The sequence below is a fragment of the Myxocyprinus asiaticus genome, chromosome 16 (genome assembly GCF_019703515.2).
Source record: "Myxocyprinus asiaticus isolate MX2 ecotype Aquarium Trade chromosome 16, UBuf_Myxa_2, whole genome shotgun sequence".
Taxonomy (NCBI): Eukaryota; Metazoa; Chordata; class Actinopteri; order Cypriniformes; family Catostomidae; genus Myxocyprinus; species Myxocyprinus asiaticus.
In genome coordinates this window covers 28,238,922-28,263,861 of record NC_059359.1, presented here as the reverse complement: position 1 = coordinate 28,263,861, position 24,940 = coordinate 28,238,922, and the positions used below count along the sequence as shown (strand labels likewise).

At 40.7% G+C, this 24,940-nt stretch overlaps 1 protein-coding gene across 1 annotated transcript in view; it reads right to left on the bottom strand.

Annotated features, from left to right (window-relative positions):
• LOC127453950 (carcinoembryonic antigen-related cell adhesion molecule 5-like) overlaps positions 1-24,940 on the bottom strand; it is a 46,789-nt gene that overhangs the window by 7,871 nt on the left and 13,978 nt on the right. Inside the window, exons 3-9 of the mRNA XM_051720783.1 lie at positions 6,921-7,199; positions 6,488-6,751; positions 6,121-6,396; positions 5,747-5,998; positions 2,044-2,316; positions 1,624-1,875; positions 751-1,023 (exon numbers count right to left, since the gene is read on the bottom strand). Coding sequence (XP_051576743.1) covers positions 751-1,023; positions 1,624-1,875; positions 2,044-2,316; positions 5,747-5,998; positions 6,121-6,396; positions 6,488-6,751; positions 6,921-7,199 — 1,869 coding nt within the window. The remainder of the gene's footprint in view (positions 1-750; positions 1,024-1,623; positions 1,876-2,043; positions 2,317-5,746; positions 5,999-6,120; positions 6,397-6,487; positions 6,752-6,920; positions 7,200-24,940) is intronic.

Genomic DNA, 24,940 nt, shown 5'->3' with positions numbered 1-24,940 from the left:
CCACAGAGAGTCAGGACCTTGGTTAAACATCTCATCCAAAAGACAGTGCTTTTTTACAGTATAGTGTCCCTGTCACTATACTGGGGCATTAGGACCCACACAGACCACAGGGTGACCACCCCCTAATACCACTTCCAGCAGCAACCTTAGTTTTCCCCAGGAGGTCTCCCATCCAGGTACTGGCCAAGCTCAATCCTGCTAAGCTTTAGTGGGCAAACAGGCAAGAGCTGCAGGGTGATATAGCTGCTGGCATGGTCTTGGTCTGGTCTTATAAAACACTGGCTGAAAGTATAATTAAATGAGTTGGGCATGGTGTATTTGTTATTTTATTACAAGCTGAGTCTGTACTCTTTTGGAATTTGGTTTTATCTTTATGTGTTTTGGTGTAATATTAAAGGGACAGTTTATCCCAAAAATGAAAAATTCTCTCATTTACTCACCCTCATGTTGTTTTAAACCTGTATAACTTTCTTTTGTCCATAGAACACAAAAGGAGATGTTAGGCAGAATGTTGGGGACTGACAGCCTCAATCACCATTCACTTGCATTGCATTTTTGTTTTTCAAATACAAGAGAAGTGAATAGCAACTAAACCTGTCAATCTCTAACTTTGTGCCAAACATCTCATGTGTTGCTCAGAAGAGAGGAAGTCAAACAGGTTTTCAACAACACGAGAGTAAGGAAATGGCAAAACAATTGTAATTTTTGGGTGAACTACCCCTTTAACCATGATCGAAGAATGTTACTTACAGTTTGCCACAAGACTGTATGGTTGACTGATGTGCTGTTTGAATATGTTTGTGGCAACACACTGGTATTTCCCATTGTTAGAAGTCTGCAGAGGTTTGAAGTTCACAGTTGTGTTATCTACTGAGATTGTAACTCTGTTTGATGCCTGGAAAGTCTGATTGTTTCGAAGCCAGTGGAGGCTGTTGTAGTGTCCATCCACATTACAGAAGAGCTGCAGGTTTTGAGAGGCCAGAGGAATGAGAGGATTGGAGCTCACACTCACTGTGACACCATCTGAGGAGATAGTACAGAATAATATATTAGTAATATCATAATAATTTTCAAGTTTCAAGTCTTTTTTTTTTATGGGTTCAAAAGTACACTTGTGAAAATGCTTCTATTTAGCATTTATATAATTTTTATTTCCTTACAAATTATATTCTTAAAATATAAACTCAACATGTTTGTCAAAACCTGAGGATCCATGCTATCCCTGCAAAATTTTAGATTTTTCTGAAACCCCTTTTTTGTCTGAATTTCAGATCCTTCCAGAGATATCTCAGATTTTTTTTTTCTACTTTTCAGTGTATCTACCACCTTTCAGTAACCATATAACTGAATAGTTCATATTGCCTTCTCACAGCTATGATGAGAAATGTCATTGAAAAAGTTGTCATTGAAGTTATTTTGAATTGTTATACAAAAGAATCTTAATATAGGCTGTATAACTCAAGAACAACTAATGGCTGTTAACTGTTGAAAACATATTCAAAATCTCAACCTTGTTTAATGACTTCTAAAGACTAATTTTAAAATATCATTCAAAATAATATGCACGGTTTTGTGAAAATATAAATAGACCATAGATTAATAAAACTTTGAATTATAGCTTACCAATTACAGTGAACACCACTGAGGCATTGTTGCTGCTGCCTGTGATGTTACTGAAGGCCATGCAGATGTACTGTCCGCTGTTGTTTGGTAAAAGAACTTCAGTCACAAACACTGGGCCGACTGCCACTTTTGAGCTGTTGAAGAACCAGCTGTATTGACTTTGAGGATAAGAGTTAGCAGAACAGATGAAGGTCACAGTGGACCCTATCTCTGACATGGCTGGACCAGTAATTGCTGTGTTCCATGGACCATCTGAAAGATGTCAAGTACAAGTTTGTCTGTTTATTATGTACAATGATTTGTATTTTGAAGTTCAAAAAAAAACTTTCAATGTTACATTTTTTTTAATGTCTTCCATCCAAAATTCATAAATCAGTTAAAATTCCATCACTTCAAAATTACAAATGTATGTTTACTCACAGTTGAGAATAAGGTTGTAGGCTGAGCTAGTCATGCTACTGACAGCGTTACTAGCTTCACACAGATATTGTCCATCATCATTGTGAGTAAGTTGGTTAAAGTTTAAGGTTGAGTTGTCACTGGAGAGAGTGATCGTATTGTCGGGTAACAGGGACATACCATTTTTCATCCACTGAATGGAGTCAACATCTCCTTTGTAATGACAGGTTAGTGTGAATGACTGATTAAAAATTGGTTGCTGGTTGCTGAACACCACAACATCTCTGGGTGGATCTGAAAATCAGCCACAGAAGGGGTTTCAGACAGATAATATAATTTAGGGAATTCCTAACCTTTCCATAAGTCATTCCGTTGTGCTAAGAAAAATGCCTTGGTTATTGATGTAACCTCTGTTCCCTAATGGAGGGAACGAGACGTTGTGTCGATGTAGTGACACTAGGGGTTCGACCTTGAGAGCTCCAATCACCTTTGCTTAAAATAGAAAAGGCCATTGAGAATTGACGAGGCACTCTCCGCCCCCGGACATACGGGTATAAAAGGAGATGGCGTGCACCACTCATTCAGATTTATGCTGAGGAGCCGATAGAGAGTCCCGGCCATGTCAGCTGCCGGTTTAGCGCCACGGCAGGAGGGACACAAAGTTTCATTCCCTCCATCATGGAACAGAGGTTACATCAGTAACCAAGACGTTCTCTGTCTGTCACTCACTCGACGTTGTGTCGATGTAGTGACACTAGAGATTCCTATAGGAAATGCCACAGGCACTGAACTGTTTCACGAGGTACAGAAGAGTGGACACAGGCAAGCTGCTGCGTGCCGCGCAGCGAGCGCTTAACCATGTTGTGACCTTCCAGCGAGTTAGGTAAGGCATCTCCCTAGTCCTGTTAAGGGGGGAGGAGGCACTTACCCAAGTAGGCTACCGGCGGTGCCTTTCCTGATTTGCTGTTAAGCAATTTCCCACGGAGCACTTTGTAGAATAGTGCTGGGAAGTACTCTTCCCTCTCCAGGAAGGAGAGCACTACAGAGACCACATCCTACCAGAGGGAGTTTAACATGTGGAGGATACCTCACATGGACTTACCAACGGGGAAGTTCACATATGGAATGATACCACTGGAGGACCCTATCTACAGAGAGGGTACGCAGCACAGTGGCCAAGGCAGAGAAAGCTCTGGCGAGGGGAAACACAGGGTTCACCTAAGGGAAAACCAAACAGTGGAAACTCATCATACGGGATTACCAAGGGGGAAGCACCATGCATGGAGCACTGAGCCCGAGCACACGGGCTCACCTGAAAAGGGGCATACCACGAGTACTGGGCCTGGTTGTCGTTACTCCTCTGCCAAGTTCGTCACCAAACAGTGCTTAAGAATGAAAGAGGTGTCTGGGGTTCACTGGATATGGGGAACTGTTGTGCACAAAAAGGCGTACGTTATCACCTTTTAAAAAAAGGGGAAAGGTGCGATGCAAGTGGTATACCCAACCGGCCGCCCGGTCTACCTGCTGTTACCGCGTAACACTCGGGTCGAAACCGGGTCTAGGCGTAGGTTATAAATCCTCGCAAAGGTATTGGGTATTGGGTATTGGTGTAGCCCAACCCACAGCTCTGCATATGTCTGCTAGAGAGGCCCCCCTTGCCAGTGCCCAGGAGGACGCAACACCTCTAGTGGAGTGCGCCCAGACTCCCAAGGAGCATGGCAAGTCCTGAGATTGGTATTAGAGAGAAATGGCATCCACAATCCAATGGGCTAGCCTCTGCTTGGAGACAGCTTTCCCCTTCTGCTGTCCTCCAAAACAGACAAAGAGCTGCTCCAAGCATCTAAAGCTCTATGTGCGGTCCGGATAGATGCACAGGGCATGAACTGGACAAGGCCGGGTCTTCCTCCTCTGAAGGGAGTGCTTGCAGGTTCACCACCTGGTCCCGAAAAGGAGTGATGGGAACTTTGGGCACGTAACCAGGCCGGGGTCTCAAGATCACGTGAGAGTGTGCCGGCCCGAACTCCAGGCATTCGCTGGCAACAGAAAGCGCCTGCAGGTACCCCACCCTCTTGATGGAAGTGAGTGCCACCAGGAGGGCCATCTTCAAAGACAAAGTGCTGAGCTCGGCCTGCTCCAGGGGCTCAAAGGGGGCTCTCTGTAGGGCAGGTAGGACCACAGAGAGATCCCAAGAGGGAATCAGGCGCGGTCTAGGAGGATTCAACCTCCTCACGCCCATGAGGAACCTGTTGATCAGGTCGCGCTGTCGTGAGGGTCTCCCGTCCAGTGTGTCATGGTAAGCTGCTATGGCAGCCACGTACACTTTCATGGTAGAGGGAGACAGGCTTCTCTCCAGCCCTTCCTGAAGGAAAGACAGCACAGACCCAACGGCGCATCTCTGTGGGTCTTCCCCACGGGAAGAACACCAGTTCGCGAAGAGACGCCACTTCAAGGCATACAGCTGTCTCATAGAGGAGCCAGACTTGGAGATTCCAGATGTCTGGCCATGGGTGCTGGAGCATGCCCTGCCCCTGAGTGAGAAGGTCCTGCTTCACGGGAATGTGCCAGGGAGGTGCTACTACCGAAAGCTCATCCTCGTCGCGAGCCGAGAACAACACGTTAAATCTGCCCTGAGGCAGACCGCCTGTATCGCTCGACAGCTCTCCGGATAGAACGAGCGTGCTGGGGGATGGGAGGTCCGCAGGGGTTGAGCCGGTGAAAACGCTCCCATATCCTCATACAGATCGCTTGCAGTGGTTGCCAACCCGGCTGGCTGAGCATCAGCCCAGGACGGAGTGGGTTGGGGAGCAGCCACGGTGACTCCTTGCTTTATGAAGAAGGAAGTGAGCCGCGACCACAACATTCTGACGGGCATGTTGTCGCAATGAGAACATAACCCTTCCACGAAAGCTGCCTCGGCGTGCTGGCGCCCCAAGCGCTCGAGACAGATTTCACGGCTGTCCAGAGGGGAGAGATAATGGCCACATTCAGTAGCGCAAACGCGGAAGGACATCTTTAAAAAGACGCCAAGTGTTTGCGCGAGCTCTTTTAGAAGGAAATATACTCTTTTGAATATACTCTTTTACCACCCGCGGACTCAGCCGCCGAAGCGCCCAGGGAAAGCACAACACTCGACCGTGTGAGGGTGACCGCTGATATGCGGCATAAAATCCAGCAGCGTAAGTGAAAGGTGAGAGGACGAACACAAGCATGCATTCGGCTCCAAAGAAACAATCTGAATGAGTGGTGCATGCCATCTCCTTTTATACCCAAATGTCTGGGGGCGGACAGTGGCATGCAAATTCCACTCGCCAATTCTCATTGGCCTTTTCTATTTTATGCAAAAGTGATTGGAGCTCTCAAAATCAAACCCCTAGTGTCACTACATTGACACAACGTCGAGTGAGTAACAGACAGGGAAATATTTCATCTAAAAAATGGCAGTGGAAAACAAGAGATGTTAGGCAGAATGACACCTGTCACCATTCACTTTCATTGTATGGAAAATAAGATGTATTGAAAGATAATGGTGACCAAGACTTCTGCCTAACATCTTGTTTTGTGTTCCATAGAAGAAAGTAAGTCATATGGTTTAAAACAAGTAAATTATGAAAGAATTTCTTAATTTTTGGGTGAACTATCCCTTTAACAGGTCAACAACTGAACAAATAGACAGACTATAAATAAGATGCACATTATTTGAAAGACTTGTAATTTAACAACTCACATTTTATAGTTAATTGTACTGAAGCATTGCTGCTGCTGCCTGTGATATTATTGAATGCCATGCAGGTGTACTGTCCAGCATTGTTTAATGAGAGAACTCCTGTCACATGCACTGAGCCCTCTGCCACTTTTGAGCTGTTGAAGAACCAGCTGAATTGACTTTGAGGATGAGAGATAGCAGAACAGCTGAAGGTCACATTGGACCCTGCAGCTCCTATAGCTGGACCGGAGATTGATGTGTTCCATGGACCATCTGAACAAACACAAATAACAGATAACGCACAGGTCATTTTCTGCACCTGGCCACTTGAAGACTGTTTGCTTACTACAAGACACTTCAAGATACACTGCTTGGAAGTGCATTTTGTTACTCACAGTTGACTATAAGGTTGTAGGCCGAGCTGGTCATGCTGCTGACAGCATTACTAGCTTCACACAGATATTGTCCATCATCATTGTGAGTAAGCTGGTTAAAGTTTAAGGTTGAGTTGTCACTGGAGAGAGTGATCTTATTGTCGGGTAACAGGTACATGCCATTCTTAATCCAGTGAATGGAGTCCTCTGGCCCCACAACATCACAGGTCAGACGAAAAGGCATGTTTTTTATTGGGTTGCCAGCTGAAGGGTTTACCACCACTGATGATATTGGATCTAAATGAACAAAGGAAATATATTGGAGATTAAAATGATGACAAGATGAATCAGAGTAAATATAGAAAAACATAATTGTGTACTTTCTCACCAACTATACGAATGGTTTTGGTCACTGCATCATATCTGAGTGTGACTGCATTTTGGGCAATGCAGGTGTACTGTCCCGTTTGGTTCTGGGTAGTGTTAGTAAGTTTAATATTTGGACCATTGACATTGAGAGGAACCTTATTGTATGTCCAGTAGAAAGAAGCTGTTGGCTTGGAGTCCGCAGAGCATGTCATGGAAATGGCAGAGTCTGAAGCATATGCCGTTTTCTCTGGCAAGGCTGTAATTGTCAGGTTACTGGGCCCATCTAAGCAAATAAAACAAATTCATGACTTCTGAAGCATGACTCAGTCATTGTCAGCTCCCCACCCCAAATGATGCCATTTGTAGGCATCACTTTCCTATTACAATGCTATGTAGGAAAATTTATTGTTTAGTACATCATAGCCCAGACCATTTTATGATGTCATACTCACAGCTTATAGTGAGGGTAATTTGTGTACTCTCTTCCTTGCTGATGTTGTTTGCCACAATACACTTGAATGGCCCTTGGTCATACCGCATCACACTATTAATGGCAAGCACTTGTCCATCATTCCTGAGCTCAACTCTTCCTCCAGCCGTGACCACAGTGCTGCCGTTCTGCCATGAAAACCATGTTGGCGTGCCTCTGGCAGAGCATGTGAATGTCATGCTTTCGTTAAACTCCACCAGGTTTGTGTTGCTTATGTTTAAAGACAAATTACTTACAGGTTCTGCAAGTAAACAGAAAATGCTTTCAGGATCAAAGTATCTGCACACTCTAAGTATGTCTACTTCCTGCCACCTACCAGCTTAGTAAACTCAATTATTCCCTTCCTTTGTTGGGATTACATTTTCCTCAACACTATTTTAAAATATCCACTATCTTCAAAGCTCAACCCTTTCATTAACCTTGTGCGACCCAGCGTACACATTTGTAGGCGTTGTATTTTGGCTTTGCTATATGCAATGTATAATTTAAATTCATTTTTTACCAATTGATGTCAGTTTAGAAGACTCTAGGCTGTCAGTAAAGGATTACTCTTTCAACGTACGGAGTCATATGACAAAACAACATGGCACCGATCTTACTTTGGGAAAAAAACTAACAAAACTACATCTGGTAAGAAATCTAATTAAGTTTTTAAATTGAAACCTGTTTGAGTCAAAAGATTTGAGTCTCTAGTATCATCTGATTGCCATTTTAAGAAATTGAGCGATTTATCGTGAAACAGCACACTGCTAAACACAGTGTATACTAATGTGTACTTTAGCTCATTTTTTCCTTACAAATTATATATTTACTGTGCATTTTCACATTGAGAATCGATGAGTTCATCCAAAAGCTGAAAATGTTGCTTTCAGAGGCTTTATGTGGAGTTCAGATGAAAATAAGGTGCATTTCGAACTGTTCAACGACCACCGCAGAAATATATATATATATATATTTGCATGTTTTTTCAAAACATGGTTCTAGTTACAAATCAAAAAGGGAAATGGAAAATGCACACAGCAGTCATACTTGGGGCTCAGGAGGTTAAGTAACTCAACCAAAAATTTTTTTTTTTTTTTTTTTTTACCAGGCCCTGTTATAACTGTGCTATTATAGAAGTATTTAGACATAATTAATTGGCAAGTTGTACATGTACTGTACAGTATATAGGGGAAACTGAGGGTTGTTGTAACACGGGGTGAGTTGTAACACCATCAGTTTAACCAATTAGAAATTAGTTACTGACCAGACAGGGAGGGCTGTAATACTACTTTCAATGTACTCCTAATCAGAGGTGGGTAGAGGAGCAAAAAACCAATTAAAAGAGTACTCAAGTAGTGAGTAGCTCGTTACTTTCACAAATTACATAATAGATGTTTACTCCCCTATATTCCATTACATAATACACATTGAACATGTATTACAGAATTAATATTATTATTATTATTATTAATGGAAATTCTGTCATCATTCACCATTATGTTGTTCCAAACCCATATGACTTTCTTTCTTCCATGCAACACAATAAGTAGATTTTAGACAGAATGTTTGCATGAGTCACTATTTACTTTCAGTGAATGTTTTTTTTTTCTCCATATTTTGAAAGTGAATGATGACCGAGACTGTCAGTCCCTAACATTCTGTCTAACATATTTTGTGTTCCACATAATACAAAGTGTCACACAGGTTTGGAACAACATGAGGGTAGGGAAATTATGACAGAATATTAAATTATGGCTGAGCTATCACTTTAAAGAGATAGTTTACCCAAAATGAAAATGTTCTCCTCATTTACTCACCCTCATGCCATCCCAGATGTGTATGACTTCCTTTCTTCTGCAGAGCACAAATTAAGATTTTTAGAAGAATATTTTAACTCTGTAGGCCAAACTTTTGATGCTCCAAAAAGTACATAAAGGCAGTATAAAAGTAATCCATAAGACTCCAGTGGTTAAATCCATATCTTCTAAAGTGATATGATAGGTGTGGGTGAGAAACAGATCAATATTTGTCATTTTTTACTAGACAGCAGGGGGTGATATGCAGAGAAGAATGTGAATCACCAAAAACACAAGAAGAATGTGAAAGTGATCTGTTTCTCTGTTTCTCATCGACACCTATCACATCGCTTCTGAAGATACTGATTTAACCAGTGGAGTCTTATGGATTAATTTATGCTTATTTATGTTTGTGTGTTTAGCTTTAAAATGTTGCCACCCATTCACTTGCATTGTGTGGACCTACAGAGCTGAGAAATTCTTCTAAAAATCTTCATCTGAGTTCAGCAAATGAAAGTGATACACATCTGGGGTGGCATGAGGGTGAGTAAATAATGAGAATTGTAATTTTTGGGTGAACTATACCTTTAAGGGCTCTTGTCAGATCTGGATGAATTTGTCAACAAGAGAGGTTTGCAAGCATTTTATTACAGTGAAAACGTGAAAATGTCCCACAATGACATTATAATGCTGAAATATAAACCAAAGCAAGATCATGTTTTATTAATGCCTACTTTAGCTATTTCATAGCTTTTAAAGTCCTGTGTGGATTCTTATTTCAGTGTAGTTACAGTTTTCAGTGTTGAAAGAATTTAGATCATTAGTTCTGTACAGCAGTACTGCTGCTCTCTAAATGCATATACGCAGCCTAGTGCATAGGGCACCACTCTCTTCACCATACGATCGCCTCACGCCTGCACATCTCACACGCGCGCGCCCTGCGCACCTCGTTGTGCACGCGCAGAAATGCTGTCTGTTCTGTACTGTATGTGTACCATTTTAAATTAAAATTTTCATTATTTAAAATTAAAATGAGTGTGGGGTGGTAATGTAGGATTGCATATTTTAACAGCTACTCTATTTTGAAAATGTACATTTGATTACCACAATAAATTCATGCTAAGTTCAAAACAATTCAAAATATTATGGTTGTCAAGCAGTGTTGTATGGAGCTAAACTCATGACTGAAGTCTTTAACGCATAAAAGAATGTTGAATTTCTCTAATTGAAAAAATAAATGCATTGCATTATCAATGCTTGCATTTAAATGCGTTGTATTTACAGTGGTTGCATTTTGGGAGGCTGAAATTTTAAGCATTGAATGTCTCATTTGGAAACATTTCACAACTAATTTTATTATTAAAAGTTAAACAATAAATATTCACCTTACAAAGTTCATTTCCAAAATACTCAGTTCATTTGAAAATATAATCTAGATTTGTCAGCTCATAAAATTCAGCCCGTTCTATTTCGCTTAACAAAATTTGCTTCTTCAAATTCAGTAGATCAAATTCGGTTGGAAATTCAAACTTCCACATCTGGGAACTGCAGGAAAAACAGCATAGTACCGATGCACAATCTCAGTCTGGTGCTATTCGTTCTCACCAGTAGGTGGTGCAATGCGATTGGGTGTTGACTGCTGAAGACCAAAGCTACAGGTAGAGAGAACAGCCATGTACGTTTTGAGTTTGTTTTATAATTTGAAAAGAAATTTGTCTGTCTTGGCGCGTCTTCCTACATTCCTTCTCTTTACAAACTCTCATCTTCCTCTCTGACACTGAAAGGCACTGTCACATGCACATTGTTATGCACTGATGATCAGTTTGGGCGCAAAGCACAGATCTCCACTTAATCAGTTAATGTTTGTACCCTGTGTTAGTGCTTCCACCACCCTATTGTGCACATGAAACAGGCCTGCCAACACGTTAACCTCTTTATACTTTTTATAGTCTTCACAGACCCTAGAAGCTTGCACCCCAATGGTCGACCCACAGATGATAAATGAAACATTGCAAATGCACATTTGATGAACAAAGCAGTGATTGTAAAAACAGTAGATCATAGGCTCCAGCACAAAAATAATTACAAAACTATGTATTTAATTATATAGTTAAATTATTTAAGAAAATAACTTTGAACATTTCTCAGTGAGCTAAATTACAAGTATTTATAAAGTTATGCACAAATCTATGAATGAACGGCACTATACGGTCAGCTTTCAGCACTTCACAATGGACAGCAAAGAAGGACTTAAAAGTGCGTCATGCATTTGTGTTAAGTGCAGGTTTTGGAAACGCATGAGAAAAAGGAAAGAACGTTCGCAACTTCGCATGTAGAGAATGCTCTTAAGAGCTAAGATCCATAGTTATCGGAAAAGCACGCAGCCTTTTTTTTTCTCATGATCAATGCACTTGGCTGGGAGCACTCTCCATTTCAGTTTTAAGTGATTAGAAGCAATGGCAGCTTAGAAAGAAATGGCATGCAAAGAAAATTGTGCAAAACAACGTACATAAAGAAAAATGTCAAGAGATATAAAGCTTTCGCTCCTTCATTACACATGCGTTTTGTGCAGTGTAGGCGGTGCTCGCGTCACAGTTTCAGAGGAGGCCGTTGACATATTACAATGAACAAGAACTCCATTGCGCCAAGTCACATACACACACATATTTGAATTTACTAAAACCAACATAATTAAACACAAATTTCTTTATCCAAAGTCGTTTTGGATCTGTTTTAACTTACCTCCCGTAGAAGTGCCCTGTCAACACTTTAATTAAGATGCAGTTGACCACAGATTTTAAACTGAGGTCACCTGTTGCACTTCATATAGTAGTTAAATAAAATCAGCAGATAGTCAGTTAAATAATAGAAGTCAGTTGAATCATAATCGGTTGTTACATGAGATAACAAATAATAAAATAAAAACGGCACTTGTGTTTATTGTTGATTTGTCTGTCTTCGATTTGTGTACGAGAAAACCTGATGCAAATTTAGCACAGCATTTATTTTTATTTGTTGTTTATAATTTCATTAGAATAAATTGAAATATTTTGGGGTTATGGTTTATGATTAGCATTGACTACATGTCACCCACTGAAATCAGTTCATTTTAAAATTAGGTTTCATTTTGCAGTATATTTTAACCTGGCAAATCTACTTGTGCATTCATATGCTCCCAAGCACTGACTTTCAAATAATATCTCTTTATGAGATTTTCAAAGGATCATGTAGTTTGGGAATTTTAATGACTTATCTTTTCTTCCATGTTTTCAGCAATCTGATATGAGCTCAGTAAGTTGTTGTATGATTGGCTGTGAATAATAAACCTTTCAATGACTGCTGCAGCATAAGAAAAAGATCAAATATTTGACCTCTTGCGGCACCTGTCACGGAAAGCCGTGCACGTGAAAGCGGCAGCATATTGAATACATGAGCACCCGATATCCTCCGTGCCGCTAGCAAAACCGCTTTTCGTGTGCCTCTCATTGAAAATGAACTAGATACTCATAAAAGCAAATGTTCTAAAGGCTTGCTAGTGTGTAACGGCCTTTAGAACGTTCGCTTTGATGCATCCAGTGTAGACAGCCTAAACCCTCAAGATGTTGCGGCGCATTACACGCCCGGTGTATACAAGGAGTGACGCTTCCTGTGTAGACAGTAACATTGATTATGCCAGACAATCAACCAGAAGTCCGAAAAAAAAGGACATGCTCGGGTAAAAGTGTCATGTGTATTTTGTTGATTCATGTTTTTCATGTCTTTTATTTTGAAAAGTTTATTTCCTGTTTCATGTCAAGTCAGGTGATGTCCTGTTTTCCCTCCATGTTCATGTGTCTTGTTTTCATTGGTTTATTGTCTTGTTATCCTGTTATCAGTTCTGTTTGTTCATTGGTTATCTTTGTCATGTGTTCTCCCATGTCCATGTATTTAAGCCCTCATGTTTTCCCATTGTGCTTTGTCAAGTATTGCGTTTGGTAACGTGTCATGCTAAGTCCTAGTCAAGTCAAGTCAAGTCAAGTTTATGTTCATGTTAGTTGTTCATGTTTATGTTTTATTTACATTTGGATCTACTGTTTTGGATTTCATGTTTGGATTAAATTGCACTTGGGTTCTTCATTTCATCATCATCATCTTTATCATTGTCAGCACCAGCAGCCACTCGTTACAGAAATACCTGACCTACAATGAACCCAGCAATCCAGCTCCTCCGCCTACGTCAGAGGAATTGTCCCCTGGAGGACTATGTGGAGGACTTCTGCGCTCTGGCCTGCCGGGTGGACTTTAATGAGGTAGCCCTCAAGGACATTTTCCAGGCAGGTCTGAGTGAGCCAGCTTCCTCCCTGATGCCTGATGGTTGGAGCACCTACAGCCTGACTCGGTATACTGACCTTGTGGGGGAGGTGGACGACGAGCCAGTGTCCCACGTCATGGTCGATGAGCCAGCGTCCCACGTCATGGTCGCCAAGCCAGCGTCCCACGTCATGGTCGCCGAGCCAGTGTCCCACGTCATGGCCGCTGAGCCAGAGTTTCACGTCATGGACACTGAGCCAGAGTTTCACGTTACAGCCATGCCTGAGCCTGCTCCATGCCACGTCACAGCCACGCCTGAGCCTGCTCCATGCCATGTTACAGCCACGTCTGATCCTGCTCCATGCCACGTCACAGCCACGCCTGAGTCTGTTCCATGCCATGTCATGGCCACATCTGAGCAGTTGGACCTGGAGATGGTTCCCGCCCTTGTACCCACCCTTAGTTCTCTAAGCAGGCAAGGGGAACTTTCAACCCTCTGACCCTGCTTGGACCCTCTGAGCCCTGGACTCCGCCTTGGCCTGTCAGTCCCTCGAAATTGCCTCAGCTCTGCATTCCCTCGACTCCACTGCGGTCCTTCAGCCTGTTGGCTTTGCCAGAGTCTCTCGTCCCTCCGGCTCCTCCTTGGTCTGTCAGTCCCTTTGTGGGGGGGATATGTCATGTGTATTTTGTTGATTCATGTTTATCCTGTCTTTTATTTTGAAAAGTTTATTTCCTGTTTCATGTCATGTGTCCCTAGTCAGGTGATGTACTGTTTTCCCACCATGTTCATGTGTCTTGTTTTCATTGGTTTATTGTCTTGTTATCCTGTTATCAGTTATGTTTGTTCATTGGTTATCTTTGTCATGTGTTCTCCCATGTCCATGTATTTAAGCCCTCATGTTTTCCTATTGTGCTTTGTCAGGTATTGTGTATGGTCATGCTAAGTCCTAGTCAAGTCAAGTCAAGTTTATGTTCATGTTAGTTGTTCATGTTTATGTTTTATTTACATTTGGATCAACTGTTTTGGATTTCACGTTTGGATTCAGTTGCACTTGGGTTCTTCATTTCATCGTCATCGTCTTTATCATTATCAGTGCCAGCAGCCACTCGTTACAAAAAGAGGATGTAGTCAGCCTATTACTGCTCATATGTGGCTGTTGTTTGTGTGTTGGATGTTAAGGAGTCTACTTCGATAGAGACAAAATGTGATCAGTTATCTGCTGAGCGGAACAGACCGATTTGGTGAGAATTAGGACACGACCCATTTCAATTCACCAAAACCATATCAATTTTCTTATTTGAAATAAAAAACAATTGTCTAACAACATTTTCTAACAGGAATATGATTATTATCATGTGAGCTATTTTGAGCTCATGTGAGCTATATAATATATATTATTAATATATTCTGGAAGATTTGATTGGGTGGACCAGCCATCAATCTGGGTGAACCAGTGCTGCTCGTCATAGTAACATAATTGTATTTGTGTATAACTTTATAAACATTTGTAATTTACCTCCTTGGAAATGTTTACAGATATATTCATCCTAATTAACTACATAATTACATTATTATTATTATTATTATTATTATTATTCTAATTATTAATCTTGGCTGGGATTCCTGAAGCACTAAGTAGGACGTTAGTAGCACTTAAGTAATGCTTAATCTCTAAGGTGCATTTCCCAAAAGCATCGTTATCTAAGTGGTTCGTAAAAATGTTCGTAAAATAACGAGAGCTTTAACCCGCTCTTAAGTCCATTAAGTTCAACTTAAACATATCTTTCTGGCATCTTTCAAAGTTTATCAAAGACAATGGTGTTGTGTATCTGAAGTAGTGGGCGGGACTTCCTTATGTTAGCCCTGAGGAGCGAGGAGAAACAAGTTCAATAAGAACACAGAGTTCAATGGCAATCTGTCTCATGTCTGATTCAGTTCTGCATCTTTAACTTGTTGGAGCAAAGACACAACAGTGGCGATGAGGACAACCAGTGGACTAGAACTTAGTTAAATCTGAAATCCAAAATCCGAAATTCGACTGCTACATTGAGCCTGCTACGCTAGGACCACGCTGGACAAGGTGGCTTTGGCATTTGTAGATGGAAAAGGGTTACTGCTGGGGTAGAACACAAACGATTCAACTAAACAACAGAGAAGGGCATTATTACTACACCATGCTGGCACAGATGTGCAAGATATTTTATCAACTTTGGAGAATACGGGAACTGCCCCAGATTACGATGCTACAGTGACAGTCCTTATACCAGATCGCACAAAAACAAGGTGAGACTGTACAACAATTTATTACACGGCTTAGGCAAGCTGCTAAAGACTGTAACTTCAGAGCTGATAAAGACAATCATTTGCATGATGCCGTTTTGAGCAAGTGCAGCTCAGACAACATTCGGAGAAAACTGGTAGAAGAAAGCACAGAACTAACACTAATGCGCACGCTTGAATTAGCCATGCAATGTGAACGTGTGGAGGTGCAAATGTCTGCCATGCATGTCAGTGAGCCTGAAAAGCAAGCGGGAACTGTGATTTTTGTTATGAAAAAAAGGGGGAAATATCAAAAGAAGGTTTCAAAACAAGGAGGAGAAAAAAGAGAGAGACGCTATAGATGTGGGCGATGCGATCACTTTGCCAAAGATCCAACCTGCCCTGCACGCAGCCAGGAATGTAGAAAATGCAAGGGCATCAATCACTTTGCTAAAATGTGTAGAACTAAAAGTTTGACCAAACAGACAGCCCAATACATCGGTGGAGAAAAAGAAAGAACTGACAACAGTCAGTATGCATTCGTGGTGAAAGACAGTTTTACATTCTCAGTCGGCAGAGTCGATTTAAAGATGTTAATTGATTCCGGGCTACAAGCATCATCATTGATGAATCGACGTGGGAGATGCTGAAAAGCAAAAGAATTGTATGCCATTCTTTTAAGACTGATAGAAAGTTGTACACTTATGCGTCCAAAGAGCCCCTGCCCATAAAAGGAACTTTTACGTGCATGATAAAGTGTGGAAGACTGCACACCCAGGCTGAATTTACAGTCATTAAAAAAGAAGGAGAGCCACTTCTCGGGAGAGATACAGCCACCAAGTTGGGAGTATTGAAAATTAGGGTCAGTGTAGCTGCAGTCAGAGACATGGCAATTTCAATTTCCCTTGTGGGATCAATAAAGTATATCAAATCTAATCTAGCTGAGAGGGTCCGTGCAGTGGTTGAGGCCAGAGAACCAGAAAATGCATCACAAGTGTGAAGTTTCTTGGCTAGTGGGATATAGCAGTAGGTTTATCCCACAATTTGCATCAGTCACAGAACCTTTAAGGAGACTGACAAAGAAAGACATTCCATTCATGTTTGGTCCTGAACAGAGACAGGCGTTTCAAGCCTTAAAACAAAAGCTAGCTGAAGCTGGAACCCTTGCCTACTTTGACAAGAAAGCACTGACTAAGGTTATCGCAGATGCAAGCCTGGTAGGCATAGGGGCTGAACTGATACAAAAACAGAAAGGAGAAAGTGTTCCAATATGTTATGTCAGTCGCAGCCTGACTGAGTGTAAGCGAAGATATTCACAGACAGAGCGGGAGGCTCTGGCCTTAGTATGGGCATGCGAGAGACTTCACCCATACATATATGGGCAAAAGTTTGATCTAGTGACAGATCAAAAACCATTTGAAGCTATTTACAGCCTGCGATCCACGCCATGTGCCCGCATCGAAAGGTAGGTGCTTAGACTGCAACCATATGACTTTCGTGGGGTTCACATATATGGCAAGTGAAATATAGTGGATCCACTCTCGCATCTCGTCTGTGGAAAAATAGGAAAACAGACTCATGAGCATGGAGCTGAGGAATTTGTGAGATTCGTTGCCTAGAATGCCACACCTTTAAATTTAGCTCATGAGGGACACTTAGGTGTTGTGGGCACCAAACAAAATCTTTGTAGTAACGTGTGGTGGCCAGCAATGGACAAAGATGCTGAGAGACATGTCAGGTCATGTCATGGGTGCCAATTAGTCATGAGGCCTGATGGGCCAGAGTCACTGAGGATAATGACTGCCTGAGGGACCCTGGCAGGATCTCGCCACTGATTTACTAGGCACACTGCCCACAGGAGAGTCCATACTAGTTGTTGTTGATTACTGCAGCCGCTATTATGAAGATGCCGTTCTTACATCTACTACAGCTGACAAAGTCATTGACAGCTTGGAGGAAGTTTGCAGCCACCATGGTTTGCCCCTTACCATCAGATCGGATTGCAGCCCACAGTTCATGTCTTCTCAATTCCAACAGTTCTGTGAGACAAATGGCATCTTGCATGTAAAAACTACACCAAAATGGGCACAGGCAAACGGTGAGGTGGAGAGGTGATATGTCACTGTTTAAACGCATGTGAATAGCTCAAGAAGAGGGGCTGGACTGGAAACACAAGCTCCGCTGATATGTGACAACATACAGATCCATTAACTATTGTACAGCTGGGAAAAGCTCTATCGTAAAATAACGAGCAACATTTAGATTAGGATTAAGATGCTCTTAGCTCTGTAGAGCACTCATAAATCTACAAGCATTTTCAAGTACTACCTAAGTTATGCTGGCTTTGGGAGACAGGAGGCAAAACTAAGATGAATCTACTAAGATGCTACCGCAAAATCTCGGACACGTCTTCTGGGTGGAGGTAATGTTCCCTCTGCGCTGTATCACATAACTGTGCTCAAGAGATGGCAATCCATAATTTAATGAACTGTACGCAAAAACAAGAGCAGGAGAAATTAAGAGGTGATCAAATAAAATGCAAAATAATATTTTGTTTGCCCAACAAGTCATGCATGTGAGTCCTTTATCTAGATGTGAGACTTGAAGAGAACAAGCTTAAAGACGTTGAACTTTGACACAGTAACACTGAATTCAACATGTTTTTTGTAGAAACACCATGCCATGTGTTTCTCTAATAGACTATTCATATTAGTAGTTGACAGATAATTTATAATTAATATAATAACATTATAATTAATATAATGTATAATGAATGTTAATAAAAATATTTATTAAAATTGTAAAATGCATATTCTTTTGTGTGTTGGAGTTTCAGAAATGGCTAGAATTTATCTGAACATGAATATTAATAATAATACAAGTGTGTCATTATTATTTCAAAACGTGGTAAGGATATCGGATTGATTATTTTGCACTCTCTATATATTTAGTTTCTCAGACCGCAGGAAATGGCCACAGACCATTCACAGCAAGCATGATGTAAATTGCAGCATAAATTACAAGAGCTGTCAGACAATCCATTCTGATTGGCTGGCAGCTCTCATGAGGTGCACAGGTTTTTATCACTTTATCAGAAAACAAAATGTTGTTTAGAAGTTACCAGGCTACAACGAGCACCTCTGTGGAAGAACTATAGTCGAAAACTACATGACTTTTGATTAGATTTGCCAGAGTAAAAAAAAAAAATAAAAGCGTTAAGATTACTGCTTTAAACAGATTGTTAAAGCGATTATTGAATGAGCTACCACTTTGTTGTATGTCATGCCACATTAAATAATACAAAAATAAAATAATAAATAAAAACATTCAGGGTGCCTCCAAAAGAATTTGCCTAGGGCCTCTCAATGTCTAGAACCGGCCCTGAATCACTGATTGCTGTGTAGGTAGACATAGGCATAATAAAGTAGGGTGACCACAGTTTTTTAAATTAATATGTAAGATGCATTTATTCCATAAATATGATTTGCTGGAACATATATTTTTTTATTTAACATTGTACCATGGTGAAAACTGAGCCTTGTTTATTTATTTATTTCATTTCCTGAACTGTATATTTGCATATTAATGTCCGGTGCTGAAGTAAATAAGTCCAAAAAACCAAGGACTTCTACATTGACAGACATAATGTTTTTTTTTTTAAAAAACTCAAATAATCTTATCTAGGCTAACAGTATATTCATTTCTAGCAGAGACATATCTGCCTATCTTCATTTGTAAAAGTCAAAGCTCAGTTTTCAGCTTTTCTAATGTTAGATAAAAATAAAAAAAATTAATAATAAAAATCAATGCTCCTGGGATAGGCTCCAGTACATTTGCATATATATATATATATATATATATATATATATATATATATATATATATATATATATATATATATATATGCTGCAACTTAAACTTTTATGATCATCTTAATGCCGCACGTTATTTTACATACGATACGCCTGTTTCCCAAAACAGTACTTCGATTGCTTGTTATAAAGTAGAACTTAAATGCTTCATTACGAGAGCTGTCCGGTCCAACACTCAAACCTTTGCCAATATGTCCAGGAGTTTGTCTTTTCAACATGACAATAATGCGGAAATACTGGCAAGCATGGAAATGATATGTAACCTTGTTGAGATGGCAAAAGTTAATGACGATCACAGCATTTAATTAAATAAATAATGATGACTTTGGTAAGCTAGTGTTTCAGATTGATGCTCAACTTTATAGAGATTAATGATAGAAATGTATGCATGTAAACGCATGCAATGTGAATCATAATAAGGGTCTCTAATGTTGCCAAAGGTTTGTTTCTTTTGCTGGAAAATGAATGCACATGGTATTGTCATTTTCCTATTTCATAAAATTAACAAAATCACACATTTATTTCTGAATCACAGAATGTAAAACCTAGTGTAGTACTTTTTGTCAGTTAGTGCAAATTGTTTCATTTACCTGTGCATTTGTCTTCTGGATTTTGGAAAATAATTATGTAACATTCTAAAATAATTTAATAACATTTTATGATTAAATATTAAGCCTAATATTTGTATATATTAACAAGCCTACCAACTCCATTGATAAAAGCATCATTCATTTGTTTAGGCTAATAAACCCATTATAATGTAACGCTGGGCTAAACAGAAAATACATTTTGTGCTAAAAATTTTTACATTTGTGAATGGCAATTGGTGTTAAAGTTACAAAGAAATTTCACTTTTTTATGCTTCAGTTCTTGAACAGTTTTCCCTTGGCACACCCAAAGCTTTGGTTCTGGCTATGGCTTTCCAATTATCCAAATATATCAATACAAGTTATTAAATGTTCCTTATTCTCTGATAAATTGTGAAAATTAGCGAAAGATACATTTAAGTTGTACTTATGACTTTAGAGCGGTTCAAAGCCCTCTTTAATTTACGAAGTTTTTACTTTACTACTTTGATGCTTTTTGGGAAACGTGCCGTAGAGATTAAGTACTACTTTAGTGATACTAACATTCTACTTAGTGCCTCTGGAAACCTTTTGATAGAAGTTTTGATAGCTGACAGCTAAATAAAACAGGATGTGTGTCTAAGAAGTAGGATTAGACATTTTGCGTGCAGATGCGAGGGACATCAATAGGCTATTTCTAAAACAGACAACTAATATTTTGGCATTGAGGAACTGATGATAATGTGGGTTGACCAATCAGTGGAAAGGTGCGTTTCATGCCCACCCACATGTTCAATTCAAATATGTATCTATTTTCTACCCATGAACAATTTTGAACAACAAACTATTAAAACATACACTGCTGTTCTCTCTATCTGTAGCTTTGGTCTTCAGCAGTCAACACCCAATCGCACTGCACCACCTACTGGTGAGAACGAATAGCACCAGGTTGAGATTGTGCATTGGTACTCTGCTGCTTTTCCTGCAGTTCCCGGATGTGGATTGTTGAATTTCGAAACGAATTTGAACCACTGACTTTGAAGTGAATTTTGTTAAGCAAAATAGAACAGGCTGAATTTTACCTGTGGACAAATCTAGATGGTATTTTTAAATGAACTGAATATTTTGGAAATGAACTTTGGAAGGTTTATTTTTTAATTTTTAATAATGAAATTAGTTGTGAAATGTTTCCTAATGAAATATTACACTTTCTTAAAATACAACCAAAATTTCAGGCTCCCAAAATACAAGTACTGTAAATGCAACACGTTTAAGTGCAAGCACTGATAATACAATGCATTTATTTTTTAGATTAGAGCAATTCACCTTGCTTTTATGCGTCAAAGACTTTAGTCATGAATTTAGCTCCACGGTGTTGCAACCCACCACGGTATTAGTTTAGGTTGTCAATTAACGGTAATTTACACAAATAGAAAGACAAACAGCAGATTTCTACATTATTTAAATTTGAAGCTGACAAATATTGGAGTATTTTATCAGAGTTTGAGACACCTACATAATGACTGAATATTGTTAAAATAGACAGTCATAAAATAGCTCTTAAAACAATACATTTAACCATTAAGAAAGGCACGATTTAAATTGCAAGACATAACATTGTTGCTGTGAATGTTATTTTATGTAATGCTAGTCATGTAAATTATTATCAGCTGATTTTTATCTTCTTGACAGTGTGTTGTACAGGGTGTGTAACTTTATTTCGGGGGTGGCCTGGTAAGACCCAGTCATTTTATTGGGGTGGCCAAAAAAATTCACTACTGACTGTGACATGCTGTACCAAAAGCAAATTCTTACAAATGTACACAAGGAATTTAAAGTTATCAATTTATTTCCAATGCCATACAAAAGAAGGAAAAAAATGTACTGGCTGCATATATAAAAAACAAAAACAAAAAACAAAACAAGGCTGGGTTGGTGTGCATGTTTGATGCATGATTTTACTAGCTGTACCAATGTAGTCGCGAGTTCAGAACCTAACTTGATCCGCTTTTCCATGTTGCTGAATGTGCCGTTATGTACTGATCCTACATTGTCATCGTTGGCACGGCTACATGTAGTTTCTTTTTCCACGATACTGCAGTGAAATCAGAAACAAGTGACCAAGCGTTCCCACGTCAATAAATAATGCAATAAAGTTGGCTTGACGTTGGACGTTCTTGATTCACTAATAGTAGCGAATTTAGGGACCATCTCTAAAGATACAGGTAACATTGGAGCATACATATCCAAAACATATACAAACATTTCCATAACATAGAGTATACAACTTCAGTAACATTTGAAGCAAATGACTTACAGGCATACAGCCAACTCCAAAGTGCGCATGTAGGTGTCAGCAATAGTGCACAACTTTTAGATTTTTGATATAATAATAATTTAAAAAAAAGTCCAGCTATATGTAAGCATTTCTATATTCATCAGTATTGTAATAGGCCTTGGTGTCTGGGTCTGGATTTTATTTCGTGGAAAAGCGGATCAAGTTGGGTTCTGAACTCGCGACTACATTGGTACAGCTAGTAAAAACATGCATCAAACATCCACACCAACCCAGCCTTGTTTTTTCGTCGTTTTTTTTTTTTTTTTTTTTTTTTTTTTTAGATATGTAGCCAATAACCTACAAACAAGGAAGCCTTAAATAATACTTAAACTAAAGACTCTGTTAACTAAATTCATCTGACTAAATACATGTGTTAACGGACTATGACAATGGCCTATTCGGACAACACATTGATTCCTAGAACTGGTAGAAAATACTCAAAACAGACACAAGCAGCGTATCTATCAACCACAAATAATATAATATTGAGCAGCAGCCGTCGTTGCATTGGAGTGACGTCACCTCCCCTCTTCAAATGATTGGCAAGAGGAGGAGCTGTCGATCAAGATCTAATGGACCAATGTGGACGCAAAATGCCCCCTGATTTACATGAAACTCTACTCACAAGTTTTGGAAAATCAAGCGCAGAACTTGGAAACAAAAGCAAAGAAAAATACAGCGTAAGCGTACAAAAAAATGAAAACATGAGCAAAATTGTCAGAGAGCACAAAAAACAGTAATATAACCAAGGAAAACATGATTCCCTTACGACTCAGTACACTTGACATTGCGTAGTTATGCATATGGGGAGTGCCTTCATACACGACCTAGTTGAAACCTCTCTACAATAATGCCAATATTCTAATATTGGCTATGGTGTTTGAGCCCCGCCTGTCCGCTATAAAAACAGATGCACAGACACCATTTCCTCAGAATTTCTTCCTTCAAGACAGCGATCATCTCTTGTCTAGAAGCCCTCTACCTTCGCCGTCGATATACACAAGTTAGCAGGCGTAATCTTCGCGGGAAAACTTTCCGCTCCCCTGCAGTGTTCCGGCGAACATCACACCGCCTCGCCGACTGACACTTCGCTGGTGAATGGGCCTCTGCATCCTGATTCCCCGCAGCGCTTCGGCAGGGTTTGTGTATCCTTACAAAGCAATTGTATATTGTGTATTGTATAATGTGTGATATAAATATATATTAATTTATATATTTATATATCTAAAAGAGTCACTTACGTGTTCGCATCTTTTTAAAGATGACGTTCCGTAAGTGTTCCTTGTGCGAGAGGCACATCCTGCCGTCAGATCAGCATGAGAGCTGCGTTTACTGTCTGGGCCACACCCACACAGAGTCAGCTCTAATGGAGACAGACTACCCTCACTGTGAGGGCATGAGCCTCTAGACGCTTCGCTCGTGAATCACCCTTGTTCTGAGGGATGATTCAGCCTCAGTTGCTTCTGTGATACCCGAGGATTCACACGAGGCGGCACGGCGGGGCCGCGAGGTCGAGCAGGATGACTTTGAGGTGGTCCTTGTGGCGGCACATGCCCTGCGAGCCCCTCAATCTCTCCGAAGTGCATGTTTTCCGATCTGCTATGTGCGAGACGAGCTCTGGCCTTCTGAAAGAGCAGGCGGCCTCGTCTCGTGCAGCGGTTCTGATGCTGGGGATAATAATGACTATGTCATTATGTCTCTCGCTGCATCAGGCAAGTGGTCAGTGGATGAGGCTGCCGCCCCTCCCCCCAGCGAGGGTGAGAAACATGCACGCGCCACTGACGGGGAGATGCTCCGCATCCTTACAAGGGCAGTCGAAGAGCTTCACCTTGAGTGGTCTCCTCCAGAGGAACCTGAACAGTCTAGCCTTGATGAATGGTTCCAGCAGTCCGGATGCCGTCAAATGGCAGCGTCCCGCAAATCTGCCCCATTCTTCCCCTTAGTTCATAATGAACTATCCAAATCTTGGCGCGTTCGCGCAGTGACGCCATCCTCTTTAATGTGGATCACGGGGAAGAAAACGGTTATTGCGAGTAACAGGGCGTGGAAATCACACCGCATACATCCTTCCAAACCATGTCAACAAACGTCCGCACTGGCAGGAAAAGCTTACTCAGCAGCAGAACAAGCTGGTTCAGCACTCCACACAATGGCGGTGCGCCAGGTATTTCAAGCCAAGCTCCTCAGGCAAATGGATGAGCACGGCTTTGATCCAGAGATATTCAAAGAGCTCTGCACCGCTACAGATTTAGCGCTGCATACCACGAAAGTCACTGTTCAGGCCATCAGCATATGGCTGACCCTCACAGAAATGAGTCATAAGGAAAAAGCCACTCTTTTGGATGCTCCAGTGTCTCCAGCTGGTCTCTTTGGCGGCTCTGTGAATAAGTTTGCTGAGCATTACTTCGCGATTCAGCAGCAGTCACAGGCTATGAGACACTTTATGCCCAAACAGAGTATATCACTGCCGGTTCACCCTTGCTCTGTTTCGAGCCAGCGCCTGACTAAAAGCCCCATACCTGCTGCCTCACCGGCACCTGCGTATCAGCACGTGCAGCAAAAGCGCTCCTGACAGGCACAACCCTTTGAAAAAGTGCAAAAAAAGAATACAGCATTCGTTGCAAATGCACGAGATGCTCACACATTCTCAATAAAGAGCCCCTTTTTCCTCTTCAAAGCACACACATGAGCGTTGCATCATATCATACAGTGAGCATACCAAATTGCCCTCTGTCCCATTATGCGGAGCCCTAACGAGTATTTCAGAATGGTTGCAAAAACAATCGAACATGGTTATACAATCCAATTTTGCACACCGGCCACCCTGTTTCAACGGCGTTGTCTTCCACGGTTTCATCCGAAGATGCGCCGGTGTTAT